This window comes from Diaphorina citri, unplaced genomic scaffold, assembly GCF_000475195.1.
Source record: "Diaphorina citri unplaced genomic scaffold, Diaci psyllid genome assembly version 1.1 scaffold717, whole genome shotgun sequence".
NCBI classification, from domain to species: Eukaryota; Metazoa; Arthropoda; class Insecta; order Hemiptera; family Psyllidae; genus Diaphorina; species Diaphorina citri.
In genome coordinates this window covers 166,574-182,256 of record NW_007378150.1, presented here as the reverse complement: position 1 = coordinate 182,256, position 15,683 = coordinate 166,574, and the positions used below count along the sequence as shown (strand labels likewise).

The window sequence follows — 15,683 nt, the reverse complement described above, 5'->3', positions numbered from 1 at the left end:
TGAGGTACCTACCCATAGGTTTCTTGATTATTGGCCATCTTGAAATCTGCCTACCTCGGCAGTTTACAAGCAGCTAAGACCCAAAGTCTTTGTTTGAAACCGTGCGTCCGTGCAATGTGTCTCAAAATAACCCCAACCCATCCTACTTAGTGTACAAAGGCTGCATGCTTGCAAATTTGCTTGCGTCACTACTTACATGATGCGAAAACAACAAAGTTCTTTTTCTGTAATATTTCCTGTAAGCGATAAATCATCATTATTCATAAGCAAACCGAGAACCATAATCGAAATGAGGCAAATAAAACAATAGGCAGTAAAATTGTCTCAGACATGGAAAAAACTGGAGATGTGTTGTAACTGTAACAACATGCAATTTGATAACGCTATGGGGGCCATGGCACCTGTACGTAACCTATATTCTAATGAATTAGTTAATTTTAGTAAATTAATTTGTTAATTAGGTGAGCGTATTAGCGAGATGGTTCTACGTGCTTACCACTCCATTGTCTTCTATTACAGACGAGCTTCCCTACTTACAAGTGCCTCTTCACACGATTATCAAGCTCACTCCGGTAGCGTATGGTTGCAAAATGGAAATGATCAAGTTACCCATTGATGCCGTAGATACGCATCGGCCCAAACCTAAGGTAGGTTCAGAGCTTGTCATCCCCCCTATGCTTGCCTTGCTTTTGTAAAAGACGGCTCCCATTAGATGATGCTCTGCTGCTTATTTTAGTTTAATGGTGGATTTCACCAACGACTTAATGAGAGATTTACCTAATGGGAGAATTTTTAATAATCTAAAAAGGAGTTTTTAATGATCCAAAAAGGAGGAGGTTTTAAAAAACTCCTGTTTGGATTATTGAAAATTCTCCCATTAGTTAAATCTCTCAATAATTTGTTGGTGAAATCCACTATAAGTTTTCCAGGAGGTGTCTGCTGCTATAATACCAGAGGTTTGTTAAAGTCTCCATCTCCATGGTGCATAATCGCCTTGGTATCAAGGGCACGGCAGTGCGCCAGGGCAAGTTCTGCCTAGAGATTCTAGAGTGTATAGGGATGGTACCTTTATCTACCCTACTTGCGTTTATGAATAATGTTAATGAACTTATGCCTAGATAACACACAAGTAAATAAAGGTTACCACCCCTATCGTGCACTCTTGATACGGAACTTCACACAGTTACCAAATATTTTATTGTCCCTTTGGGGTCTAAGTTCTTATCTAAAGTCAAAATAGCGATATTTTCCATAGCAGCTGGAGTGGTGTTCTACAGTACTTGGGTACTGCTGAAAAGGATCCAAAAGTTCTTTTCCCTGAGAAAGCAAGAGATTGAAGGATTGAAAAAAGTCATGCATGTTTTTCAGCAGTATAAAAAGAGACAGTGACACAGTCTTATAAACCTACCTTGGTGGCGTAGTGGAGCTATAAGGGTTAGGTGGTAAAGAACGCCTCCGGCGTTAACCTCGCCTAGTGGCGACTTTCAACTCAAAAGTCTTTATTATTATTATAAACTCCTTGATTTTAACCCTTTTACTCCACAGTGTTCAACCTAGGAGAATACAGGCGACATGCGACGCAGGCCTACAAGAATCATGACTTCTTTCGTCAGGACAATTTGGAGGCCATGAGGATAAGAACCCAGTGTGCAATAGACGCGCTAACCGATGTTATAGCCTGGCTAGAAACTGGAGGGGAAGTAGCTGTAAGTATAAAACCGTGTCCACACATAGTCGACACTGTCGATTGACTCGATCGATGTCGACTGAAACCAAGGATAAGAACCCAGTGTGCAATAGACGCGCTAACCGATGTTATAGCCTGGCTAGAAACTGGAGGGGAAGTAGCTGTAAGTATAAAACTAGTGTCCACACATAGTCCACGCTGTCGATTGACTCGATCGATGTCGACTGAAACCGTACATTGCCTTTTGTCGTCGATCGACGGCGTCGACTATGTGTGGACACAGCTTAACGATCCGCCCCGAGCGGGAATCGAACCCGCGGCCTAGCGCTTACAAGGCAGACGCGCTGATGTTATCTAGTCATGTTTAAGTAACTCGTCCTGACCGCAGTCAACCATCGTGAGGACTTGTGCCTGTTCTTTAAAAGCAGAGAGAGAGAGAGAGAACCCTTTGAAAACTGCCAGCTAGCTAGGCTGGTGTTAGGGTTAGCTGTTCTTCTCCCTGTTTATAGTCCCACAGCCAGACGTTTTAGTCCGATAGCTAGACGATAACGGGGTCGGTGTTTTTACTCAACTTTTTCAAGTCGGCTCCATTTTCCTATTCGGGCCCTATTAAAGAGAGAGAGAGAGAGAGAGAGCCCTTTGAAAACTGCCAGCTAGCTAGGCTGGTTAGGGTTAGCTGTTCTTCTCCCTGTTTATAGTCCCACAGCCAGACGTTTTAGTCCGATAGCTAGACGATATACGGGGTCGGTGTTTTTACTCAACTTTTTCAAGTCAGCTCCATTCTCCTATTCGGGCCCTATTAGCCCTTAATATTTTAAATACCCCCTTTAACCCCTTCCGGCAGGTGTTTGACGCAACCAATTCCACGATAGATCGGCGGAAAATGATTCATGAGATGGTCGTGGACAAGATGGGATACAAGTTGTTCTTCGTGGAGTCTGTGTGTGACGACCCGTCCATTATCGAGCAGAATATCATGGAGGTGAAAGTGAACAGCCCCGACTATCAGGACATGAATCGGGAGGCTGCTTTACAGGTAAGAAACTGATAATGATAATGATCTCTTGAGTGTAAGGTAACCACCAGGCGATGTTCCTGTCCGGAAAAAATTGTATGAAACTTACGACAAATGGGAACGGATCTTAACCGTCGTGGACAAGATGGGATACAAGTTGTTCTTCGTGGAGTCTGTGTGTGACGACCCGTCCATTATCGAGCAGAATATCATGGAGGTGAAGGTGAACAGCCCCGACTATCAGGACATGAATCGGGAGGCTGCTTTACAGGTAAGAAACTGATAATGAACTCTTGAGTGTAAGGTAACCACCAGGCGATGTGCCTGTCCGGAAAGAATTGTATGAAACTCACGACAAATGGGAACGGGTCTTAACCGGACTCACACTATTCTATTCTCTTTCTCCTACTAAAATATTCTCTGCGAGCCTAGTTAGCTTGGTTGATAGCGCGTCTGCCTTGTTAGCGCTAGGCCGCGGGTTCGATTCCCGCCCGGGGCGGATTTCATCCTGAACGGATAATGTTCGTTCTCGGAACGGCTGGCTTTCTCCTTTCCTGTCTTCCTTCTCTCTTCAATTTGGGGACGACAAGACCTTAGCCATTACAGTTCCCTCAATAAAACCTCTTAAAATAAAACTCTTTTATTCTAAAAATCTTCCTCCCTCAGGACTTTCTCCAGCGTATCATGCACTATGAGGAACGTTACGAAGCCCTGAATGAGGAGTCTGAGGCCGCGCTTAGTTTCATGCGGATATACAACACAGGGGAGAAGGTCCTGGTGCACAAGCATGAAGGTCATATTCAGGCACGGATCGTCTACTACCTCATGAATATACACATTGTTCCTAGGACCATTTATCTGACCCGGGTAAGACTAATAGAATCCAATGAATTCGGATTTCTGGATTCGATTAATTTGAAAATCCCATTCACTGAATACTTACGGATTTTCATTTTTTTTTTTTTTTTTTTTTTTTTTTTATCCATCTAATCCTGAAATTCCATTTAGTTAAAATACCTACGTATTTTGTATAATGCATTATGGCTAAGACATCACCATTGACCCCCCCCTTCCCATGTGGTTTTTTTTTTTTTTTAAAATTTTTTTTTTTTTTTTTTTTTTTTTTTTTTTTTTTTTTATCCATCGAATCCAATGAATCCAGACTCCATGGATTCAAGTATCTGGTGGATTGGATGGGGACGTTAAAAAGAGAGTATAATAATGTCTAGCTGTGGGATTATAAATAGGGAGGAGAACAGCCAACCCTAACCAGCCTAGCTAGCTGGTAGTTCTTCAAAGGTTCTCTCTGCTTTTAGAGAATAAGCACAAGTCCTCACAATGGTTGACTGTGGTTCAGGACGAGCCAATTAAACTAGAGACCATCACACCGTTTATAGCAGAAAAAAAGATATCTTTTCTTTATTCTGCCATCACCATTCGGCTATAGCTGAAGCCGCTACAACAACAACCTCTCCCCTCGACAAACCTCGTCGCTACCACAAAACATTCAATTCAATTCATTTATTTTTATTATTTAATAATAATAAAATAACAGATGTACAAAGGTGTTTTACCCAAGTCAATAATGTATTCTAAGAAATTAATTGAGACATTAAGTCCTTCTCCATTCCAGCATGGTGAGAGCGAGCACAATCTACAAGGTATCATCGGAGGCGACTCTAGTCTGTCAGAGCGGGGACAACTATATTCGCAGGCCCTGGGCAAGTTCATAGCCCAGCAGGATATCCCCGGGCTTCGAATCTGGACCTCCTGGCTGAAGCGAACCATACAGACCGTGGCCACTTGTCCCGCACCTCAGGAGCGTTGGAAAGCGCTCAATGAAATTGACGCTGTGAGTGAATTCATCTTTCATTAAATAAAACCCTTATCCCTAGTTAGCTTGGAGGGTAGCGTGCCTCCCTAGGTCGCTGGTTTGATAAAATCTGTTTTATCCTAAAACAGATTTTATTATTATTATGATTTTTATTTATTGTTATTAGTTTTATAATCAGGGAACTTTGTAAAATGGGGTATTCTCCGTAAATTAAAATAAATGAAATAAAAAGGTTCGTTCTCGGAACGGCCGGGTTTTCTCCTATCCTTCGATTTCGGTCGTAATTGATTTCGGAACCATAAGACCTCCGTTGTTACACTTCTATCAAACTGCGCTTACAAGGCAGACGCACTATCAACTAAGCTAACTAGGCTGGCCTACTAGGAATGAAATAGCTTAAGCATTTGAACAATTGAGGCGTTCACGCTTTTACATTTCACGACGTTTGAGGGGGGTGGAGGGGGGGGGGCGGGCTGTAGACCCGGTCGTGGTGGTCTGAAGTGTAGGTTTTTACAGGAGTAATTAGCGGATTGTCTGTCGTCCTCTTACGAAGATAATTTCCTTATTTCCCCAGGGTATCTGTGAGGAGATGACGTACGAGCAGATAGCCGAAAAATACCCGGATGATTTCAGTGCACGGGATTGTGCCAAGTTCACCTACAGGTACCCCCGGGGTGAATCCTACGAGGACTTGGTGGCGAGACTCGAACCTGTGATCATGGAGTTGGAACGCCAGGGCAACGTCCTGGTGGTTAGCCATCAGGCCGTGCTCCGATGTCTCCTGGCCTACTTCCTGGATAAGTCTGCAGGTATTTCAAAAAAAAAGAAGAAAAAACTATAAAAAAGTGTTTTTCACCGCCGTTTTTATTTCGTAGCTATAACACAACTGCTACATTGGACTCCTGTGGTCTGTGTTGTAGCATGCCCGTCCGGTAGTATGTCTCTCATCAGATGGTCGAGAAGAGACACAATACTTACCATATAAGTGCTGAGTGAAAACGAGAATACCAGAAAGTAACCCGTTAAAATATTTTTTTTTTCTCCCTCTCTTAAGCGCTTATGGACATGTTTGCAATCGAAAAACGAGTACAAACTTTTGCCGATGGTGGGAATCGAACTCGGGACCTTCAATAGTGTTCTTTTTATACCAGGGTTTTTAACTCAGTTCGGAACATAAAACTGCTGTCCAGGGATATTTTAATCGACTCTAGATTCGAACCACCAACCTCCAAAATCAAAGCCCTACGTGCTTACCACTCCATTGTCTTCTATTACAGACGAGCTTCCCTACTTACAAGTGCCTCTTCACACGATTATCAAGCTCACTCCGGTAGCGTATGGTTGCAAAATGGAAATGATCAAGTTACCCATTGATGCCGTAGATACGCATCGGCCCAAACCTAAGGTAGGTTCAGAGCTTGTCATCCCCCCTATGCTTGCCTTGCTTTTGTAAAAGACGGCTCCCATTAGATGATGCTCTGCTGCTTATTTTAGTTTAATGGTGGATTTCACCAACGACTTAATGAGAGATTTAACTAATGGGAGAATTTTTAATAATCTAAAAAGGAGTTTTTAATGATCCAAAAAGAGTTTTTAGTGATCCAAAAAGGAGGGTTTAAAAACTCCTGTTTGGATTATTGAAAATTCTCCCATTAGTTAAATCTCTCATTAAGTTGTTGGTGAAATCCACTATAAGTTTTCCAGGAGGTGTCTGCTGCTACGGAAAAATGTCCGCAACTTTTCACAATCTTAAGGTGTCTCCAAACATAGTTGACCGGCCGTCGATCGACATCGAGTGAATCTATGTTGTCGAGGCAGTGTGGACGGTTCAGTCGACATCGACCGACGGCCGGTTGACTATGTGTGGAGTTGTGGACCTTTATGGCCAGGACTACAATCAGAGTTCGTTTGGATTGAGTAACTGTTGGATTAAGCATTCTGATTTCAAACTTTCTAGCAATCTAGCCAATAAGGTTGCTGAATTCAAGAGTTTTTAAAATTGTGGTCTCAGCCACAAGTTACGGGACTTTTTCCGTGGGAGCAGGCACTAAAGATTTTTTAAATATATTTTTTACTTTTCTATTTTGATTGTTTTAATGTATTTTACTAACCTCACACTTTTTTTATATATGATTAGCCTGAATTGCGGCTTTTTTTTTGGAGCTTGAAAAAACTATTTATTTTGTTTTTTTATGGAAATTTCGATTTTAGAAATGAAGTACCTATAACAGGAAAGAGATTTAAGTAGGATAAATTCATATACCCAGGAAAGTTTGATTTAATACACTTGCTTTGTTTTATTAAAGGTTACCAATATTTTTTTCAGAACTTAATTAAAATTTTTAAAATTTCTGTACCAATTTTTATAAATTTTAGACCGTATGACGCTAGATTATAGGGATTTTACGTAGATAATGAACATTCGATGAATATAGGGGGTATTTACGTCAGATGTGAAATATGGGCACGCTCCAAGCATAAGCCCAAAATTTATGTAGACGGTCACGGCTTTCAAACAGAAAATCTCGAGCAATTTTGACTTTTTCACTTTTTCCCCCCTCGATTTATTAAAATTCTTCGATGAGCCGTAACTGTCCTCTGAATTTGGATTTGGAAATAGTAAAAAGTAACCCAATAACACTACGTTTTTGAGCACTTTAACTTAGTAGTTTAATTTGCAGCTTTTTTTTAATCATCACCAGTAGTCAGTATCTCTTAAAATAACCGTAGTAGATGTCGTAGCTCTTTTTAGTTGGATCTTTCTGTTTTGCCATGCTAAGGTGTCACGCTATTAAAAATTGCACAAGTAGCTTTTTTGATGTCGATGTATCTATGTATTTTACTATTGAAACTCACAATCTTCATAAAGTTCCCGTAAATCTTATTTATTGTCTGCCTTTTTTGCAGGAAGACCAATTTGACGAAAAGTTGTTCATTTTCTGACCCATCTTCTCTTTTCGTTTTCTAGGGACGTAATGAGAGCCAAGAAATCAAAAACTCCGAGTAAGCTTGGAGACAAGTGTGATGTTACGAGCAGTTGTACTGGATACAGTAATGCAGTTTCAGCCCAAAAGTGGCTAGAGCACCTGAAGGAACTTCTGGTGTCAACCTCCGGGTTTATAAGTCGGTGTTGACATGCATGTTGGCAAGCTCAATGACGAGCAAAATGTCGAAAATGACAAAAAAGCAGTTGTACTGGATACAGTAATGCAGTTTCAGCCCAAAAGTGGCTAGAGCACCTGAAGGAACTTCTGGTGTCAACCTCCGGGTTTACAAGTCAGTGTTGACATGCATGTTGGCAAGCTCAATGACGAGCAAGATGTCGAAAATGACAAAATCTAGAGGTACTCTTTCAATAAATAATCCTTTTGTAAGCTTGTTCTTGCTCGGAGATTTCATATTTATTATTACAGCACTATAGTCTGACTCTTAAATCTCTTGTCATGTAAGGAAAAAAATCCCGAGTTCCTTCTCTTTGATTGTACAAATCTACAAGGTACAATCACAGTTCATACTTACCCCTCTATATTTTCATTATAATATGACAAAATTTCCACCAACTTGGCTGATGGCATAATGGGACTTTTTAGTCTTAGCCGACAGTATAAATCTTAAATAAATATACTTGCTATAGACCGGACCCTAAAGATCCTGAGTTCTTTTTGGTCAGCAAAGTGGGCTAACTTTACCTAACTTCTTTCTGTGGACTTGTCCACCAATGATATCTTTCTTAAGTTCTTACTCTTATTTCCGGTGCTTTGGTCACTTGAAAACGGAAAAGGCGACTTTTCTTTGTCGGTTTTCCCCTGAAATATATCTCTTTTCTGTCCAAAGTAAAAAAATTAATATTTTTTTAATGTTTATTTTTTAATAAATAAAAATTTTTTTGTGTGTGATTTTTTTTTTTTTTTTTTTTTTTTTTTTTTTTTTTCAAATCAAATGTTCTCTTATAATAAGTACCTACCTCCTAATGAACAGTAAGGATAAATTGGTATTTTTATTTCACAAATTTTAACGTAGAACTCTTCATACTATCGTTGTATGCTATCACTAATAACACCCTTTTCTTTACTCAAGCACGGAATTATCAAAGGAAGGACACTTGAGAACTGAGGCAAACCGTTTTATGACTCGGAAAAATATCCCATTAATATGTGAATTTGATGGGTAATGAATCCTATTAATGTGTGAATTTGATGGGCAAAGTTTGTGATCCAAAATGGGAGTAACACCAATTTTATCGACACTGACTCATTGAGACGAGCTCGGAATTTCAATCTTTTTTACAAGAACACCAGAAACTATGTCGAATGTACACGTACCTACCACTTTTTAAAACAGAGGTATTTCCTGAAAAAAGTTGCGTGCGAAAACCTACTTCATCTTGTGACGAGAAAACCTAATTCATTGAATTTAGCTGCTTTTTAAAACGTTTTATTTTTCGACGTTGAGTGTGGTGACAAAAAGCTCTAACATAAATAAACAGGAGTAAAGATTTTTACACTCAAGTATCCAATGGAGTATTTTGTCACCACTATAAATCAGAACCTAATCAATAGTTGAGTTGTATTTTCCTTACGGAAACGATTCCGATGGCAGCCTGACAAAATCGTGCAAAGAAAATCGCCTACCTATTTATTTAAACGAACACTGATTTCAAAATTATGTTGGTGCTTTTTCCCCCCCCTCCTTCTTCCTTCCTCTCTTCATATTTATTTAGGTAGGATCACACTATTTGTCTTGGTGCCAAATATTTGTCCAAACAGTACCTGATCCCCAAATGAATTTAGACAAATTTGATGTTTGATGATGGGCATTTCTGATAGGCCAAAGAAGATTCTTTGATGGCAAATGCAAGACAAAAAGTGACAAATATTAATATTTGGGATATGCCATAGGCCAAATAGTGTGATCTTACCTTAAGTTTGACGTCATGCCAGTTCAAAGTAAAGGTGTACCGTGAACCAATTTGGTTCTATGGTTACCCTTATTCTAAAGTACTGGGACCAAAACAAATCGTATCAAGTTTTCTTTAGATTTTTAGCATCTTAGATTTAACCTTAGATCTTTGACAACCCTTTGATAAGGCCTGGAGTATGTAGAACAGGGAAATGTATGGAAAGTGACCAAAACAAATCGTATCAAGTTTTCTTTAGATTTTTAGCATCTTAGATTTAACCTTAGATCTTTGACAACCCTTTGATAAGGCCTGGAGTACAACCCTTTGATAAGGCCTGGAGTATGTAGAACAGGGAAATGTATGGAAATGACCGCAGAAAAGATGTTTATGAGAGAGTTATGGGATAGTAGGGGTGTCACTTATCAAGATGTTTTTGAATACATTTTTCCATCTGTGCCGAGGTTTAACTACTTGGATTCTCTCAGAATTGATGTTAATAAAATATTTACCATTATCTAACACCCAGGTTGATCTAGGCTTAACTTCAATTCTAAGTTAATCCGTAGTGGTAACAGTTTTTTTTTTCTCCTCCTTCCTCTGTAAATGGATACCGATTAAAGTTTTCTAGTTCTTTTTCTCTTTATAAATTAACAGCGTGAAACCAAATGTATATCTTTAACTTTTCTTCTATCCAATTCCTTATCCTTTTTTATCGAATAAAAAAAACGTGAATTTTATTTTTGTTTTATAAATTTGCATTGTTATTTACGTTTCCAGTTAATAGGTAGCTATAGGACTATAGATTTTAGAACCTTACTAGCCGAAACCCGTCGCTTCGCTCCGAATTTCTGCCAGTAAATCCTTAAGGCATGGCCGTTCATGTCACTTTAGTGGTCTTGCTCGGCGTAGCTTAACAAAAACGAACCGGAAAATAGCCTATAACCTTCACGGGAGTGCAAGCAATATAAGTTGACAAAGTTTCATAGCAATCGGATGAGCGGTTTGGCCAGGCATAAAGTTCGAACAAACACACAAATATTCATTTTTATATACCTATACATATTAGATTTAAGAGTTTTACCTTGTCCTAGTATTGGTCTGGGTTAGTTTTCCACAAAGAGTTCCCCATTATTTTAAAGAGGTTTGACAGAGGGAAGTAGGGAACTGTAACTGCTAAGGTATTGTCGTCCTAAAATCTAAGGGATACAGGATAGGAGAAAGCCAGCCGTTCCGAGAGCGAACATCCTTTGAGGATAAAGTCCGCCCTGGGCGGGAATCGCACCCGCGGCCTAGCGCTTACATGGCAGACGCGCTACCAACCAAGCTTACCAGGCTGCCCTAATCGAACAAACCGTTCAAATGGTGAAAAGGTTTGTGTTTAATCTAACCCTATAATAACACTGGTCACTGTTCATTTTTGACAGCTCCTTTTTTCTAGGAAATTAGGAATTTTGCATTGACGTGACATCTGAACAAGTACCTAGGTACCGAAAAATCGCAGAGGTGAAAATTAGATTTCACTTCTTTCGTTCAATAACCAAGACGATCCAAATACCCCCACGATCTTCAGCACTGATTACTACGACGAGACTTGTTGAATGAAATAGTAGAGGGGATAAAATTCACACAGAGTGGTTTTCAAGACGAGAGGGGAAGGAGAAGTTAGGATAGGAGGGGGGGGAGAAGCAACGGTCTCGTCTCTCGTGTTTTGTTTTTGTTATTTTTTTCGGTTTTGAACTGAAAGTGAGTGCCCTATGTAGAGTCCGCCCTGGGCGGGAATCGCACCCGCGGCCTAGCGCTTACATGGCAGACGCGCTACCAACCAAGCTTACCAGGCTGCCCTAATCGAACAAACCGTTCAAATGGTGAAAAGGTTTGTGTTTAATCTAACCCTATAATAACACTGGTCACTGTTCATTTTTGACAGCTCCTTTTTTCTAGGAAATTAGGAATTTTGCATTGACGTGACATCTGAACAAGTACCTAGGTACCGAAAAATCGCAGAGGTGAAAATTAGATTTCACTTCTTTCGTTCAATAACCAAGACGATCCAAATACCCCCACGATCTTCAGCACTGATTACTACGACGAGACTTGTTGAATGAAATAGTAGAGGGGATAAAATTCACACAGAGTGGATTTCAAGACGAGAGGGGAAGGAGAAGTTAGGATAGGAGGGGGGAGAAGCAACGGTCTCGTCTCTCGTGTTTTGTTTTTGTTATTTTAATTTTTTCGATTTTCGGTTTTGAACTGAAAGTGAGCGAGTGCCCTGTGTATATTTTATTTTTTGAAGTGCGAAATTACACTGTTTTTAAGTAAAAATAGTCAAATAATTTGGATTTTTCCCTAGCAAAACGTGTGAAATATTGATCAAGAATTTCCTATTCTATGTAGTGCTCTCTGGTCTTTATAAACCAAGTGTTTTTGTGAAGTTTTGCGGCGGCAGTGTTTTTTAAATAATTCAGGTACCCATTACAGGTGTTTTTTTGCTACCTAAGTAACTAGGTATTTAATTTTACTTCTGCTTCACACCTTTACCTATGTCTATTTGAAACACCTTTCCCATCACAGTGTGCCAAAATACCTAGGATTTCGTTCTTCCCTAAACCTACCAGGTGTCCTTAGCTTAGCTGTTACTTTATCTATCTATCTTTCTCAAAGATTGGAAGATAATCAGCTTCTTTAAAAAGCTTTGAAGATATTCAGGAAGCAGTTCATAATTTCATATCCAGACTGGGTAGATAATTACCTACTTTTTGAAGTATTCGGAACCTATTTTTCCTAAGGGTCAAATTTGCGAAAATCTAGCCGACTGGGGTCTACCACCTACTGTAACAAGTGGTTCTCACCACTGAGGTCTGAGCATTCTCAAAAATTTAGCCCAAACAGTCTACAAGTATGCTCAAACTCAACAACCACCTGTAACATGAGATCATATGCCCCAGCCTATCTATGATGGTAGATCTGTCCTTTTCATTACCCTGATAGAAAAATGAACCAAATCTATAATGAACAGATGTCTAGGAAGTTTTTGTCATCCTTATTTTTGTCTCCTAACATCCTATTAGCTTAACAACCCTGTTGAGCCTATACAAATTAAATAGAAGTTACTTTTGACAGGCTGTTGGCTGTTAACAGGCCTTCTAGGTGCTGAAAAAATCTGGTGAAATCCAGCCTAAGGAGAGCTCTTAGCTAACAGATTGGGCAGATATATCTAGATATTATACTTAAAAAGGAATTGGTTCCAGGTACTTGGAAAAGACCCTCACTTCAATGTGATGTAAGGTACATCCTGCACACACATTTTCTCAAAATATTCCCAGAAAAAGAAGAACTGTGAAACAATGAGTGAGAAGAGTACCAGCACCCTTCCTTGGTAAACAATAATTCTCAGAAATATAGGTAGACAAATTATTTGTTAGGTCATCTAAGTAGGGTAGGTATAGTAGGTAATACATTGGTAATATTGGTACCTATACTTGAGGGAGACACATTATTTGGTAGGTCATTTAGGGTACTTAGATAGGTGTAGGACTCTAGGTAATGTATTTTTCCTGTACCCAGGTAGACAGATGTACCCTCAAAATATTCCCAGAAAAAGAAGAACTGTGAAACAATGAGTGAGAAGAGTACCAGCACCCTTCCTTGGTAAACAATTCTCAGAAATGTAGGTAGACAAATTATTTGTTAGGTCATCTAAGTAGGGTAATACATTGGTAATATTGGTACCTATACTTGAGGGAGACACATTCATTTAGGGTAGGTCATTTAGGGTAGATAGGTGTAGGACTCTAGGTAATGTGGTATTTTTCCTGTACCCAGGTAGACAGATGTACATTCACACTTCATAGTGCAGACTGCACATTTAGAATAATCACTGAGCCATTACAAACACTCCAAGGTCAACTGTATGAAATGAAATCTATTCAAGAGATCCAGGTTTGAGTCCAGACAGGACCATTTTAGTTTGCTAAATTAAAAATTAGATTGGTTGGTTATAGATAGATCTACACAAATTCAGGCAACCTGTGGAAAGACCTGTGAGTTAGTAGGTTAATAACTAATTGATTTGGTTTCTTTTAGTACAGTTTAGGTAAGTAGGTATTAGAACAAATACCTAGAATATTGAAATTAACAATCAGCAAAACTAATAATAGATCAATAAGTTTTTCTCCAATTCAAATGTGAGTTTCCTAACATAGACAACATAAGCATAACTGAACCATTCAAAATGAGTGACAAAACCACACCGGAGCTCGAACACAAACCCATCAGTCCCAAACACGCCGACAAACCCACAGATGACGACTGTCACGAGACTGAAACTGACCATTGTGATTTCGTCAACGAGAAAGAACCTCTGAACAAGAACAATCTGAAAGCATCGGTGACATCTGTGAACAACAAGGATACTAACAAGCAACAGGATGGCGGACTCAATAGCGAAACAAGAACCACCAAAACCATTGTGATTTCGTCAACGAGAAAGAACCTCTGAACAAGAACAATCTGAAAGCATCGGTGACATCTGTGAACAACAAGGAGACTAATAAGCAACAGGATGGTGGACTCAATAGCGAGACAAGAACCACCAAGCTGAAGAAGACGAATAGCTACAAGGTGAATAATGTGAAGAGTCAAAACAGCAACGGGCATATGCCAGCCAAGCTCCATCAGTTGGAAGAAGAGCTAAGGAAACGTAGTGGACTCTCACGAAGTGGTCTCTTGCTTGCTATCATATTGATAGTTCTTCTGTTTGTCCTCTTCACCACTCTCATTGTGATCGTTTTCCTGTGGCCGAAGAACTTGCACTCTCAGATCTACCCCATCTGTAAAACGCCCGCCTGTCTCACGTCCTCTGCACAGGTAAGACCACAGTTGGTTTATTTTCTCAGATACATAACTACCTAAGTAGGTAGGTGCTTACTTACCCTTTGTTCAATTAAAGAAGGGTAAGTAAGTATTTTATTTATTGATTGAATCTCGTAAGTACCTACTTTACATGCAGCCAAAATGTTCGAACGTAATTATGCAGGTAGGCAACTACCTTTAATTTTTAAGTAAGTACCTACCTACTTTTTATGAATAATTTTAATCCACAATAAATTTGGCCAGAATTAAGCAGAAAAGAACCATCCATAAGGGACATTGCCTTATAAATGGTTCTTTTCTGCTTAATGGTGTCCACTTATCAGTTGCAATATTCGGTCGTAACTTACTGTATAATTACTTGTCTGATCGATCATAAACCTACACCTACACATTTGACTCGATAGTATTTCACCATTCTGTCAAGAGTTCATGAACATCAGCTATATTCATGTTCCCTTCTCTTTAGCTCTTGTCCTTTGGTATGTCACGAGATAAATTCTTGATACTTACCTACCTATGTAGATTCAAGCGACTACAATTAGGAAATACCTAGAGGTACAGGTAGTAATACATAGTAAGTAGGTATATGGTATAGCCTGTAAGTATAGGTTCTGATACTAAAATCGAAGTGATATGGAATTGCTTATGGATGCCCTATCATCACGACCATCAAGTTAAATTTGATAAGAAGTACATTTACATTGAGACAGCGCACATCTAATCATTCTGCCAGTGAAGCAGTAGATATTGATTGAGAAATGAAATCAATGGAATCAGTTTTTTAGATCGATTCAGAGGATTGATATTAAAAGTGTATCATTATCGGGCGATACTATTACTAAAAACAATCATGTGTGGCAGATGATGATAGTATTAAATGCAGAAATTATTAAATTCGGACTTAAGTACTAAGTATTCAGGTCTTAGACATAGGCACTATGCATTACAGTCCCACTAAGTTCATTCCTCCTACGCTTAAATTTAGTACCTAGCAATTTCATGCTAAATCATACATTACTTACAGTAAGTAAGTAAGTAATGATAGTGTAAGTATATGTAGGTAGTGGTTTGCTAACGGTCGAATATTTTTGCACAGTAGGTTGGGTACCTATCTGTTATAGATTTTAAACGGTTATTGGGAAGCTGGGCACTTTATCTTCAGGCTACTTATACGATGCCAGACACAACCAAGTTTCAGAACTGGTTTAGAGCCCGAAGATCTCAAAAAGTATTTGCTATCAAAGTAAGTACCACGTAAGTAGGTAGATATTTAGACGATAGTAAAAAAAAAGACCACGATGCCGATACAAATTAGTTAAGTGTTAGTTATTGGATCTAGAGACATAATCCTATTCTTAAACGTACGTCTAAGTAG

The 15,683-nt window shown here is 39.2% G+C and overlaps 2 protein-coding genes across 3 annotated transcripts in view; both read left to right on the top strand.

Moving 5' to 3' along the window:
- Positions 1 to 1,520: 1,520 nt before the first annotated feature.
- On the top strand, positions 1,521 to 6,584 carry LOC103511476 (6-phosphofructo-2-kinase/fructose-2,6-bisphosphatase). Of its 2 annotated transcripts, XM_026825231.1 has the most exons (7): positions 1,522 to 1,706; positions 2,532 to 2,597; positions 2,848 to 2,973; positions 3,369 to 3,569; positions 4,336 to 4,554; positions 5,111 to 5,345; positions 5,814 to 6,584. In XM_026825231.1, exons 1-7 carry the CDS (start codon positions 1,629 to 1,631, stop codon positions 5,987 to 5,989), a joined length of 1,101 nt encoding a protein of 366 aa, XP_026681032.1. In that variant the 5' UTR covers positions 1,522 to 1,628; the 3' UTR covers positions 5,990 to 6,584. The 2 variants fall into 2 exon arrangements, with proteins under 2 accessions (XP_026681033.1, XP_026681032.1); XM_026825232.1 differs by lacking the exon at positions 2,848 to 2,973 and having other exon boundaries at positions 1,521 to 1,706; positions 2,532 to 2,723.
- A 5,043-nt stretch (positions 6,585 to 11,627) lies between these two features.
- LOC103511474 (protein gone early) overlaps positions 11,628 to 15,683 on the top strand; it is a 56,098-nt gene continuing 52,042 nt past the window's right edge. The window contains exons 1-3 of the mRNA XM_026825215.1: positions 11,628 to 11,901; positions 13,520 to 13,766; positions 13,901 to 14,302. Of these exons, the coding sequence (XP_026681016.1) occupies positions 13,668 to 13,766; positions 13,901 to 14,302 (501 nt within the window). The 5' untranslated portion in view covers positions 11,628 to 11,901; positions 13,520 to 13,667. The remainder of the gene's footprint in view (positions 11,902 to 13,519; positions 13,767 to 13,900; positions 14,303 to 15,683) is intronic.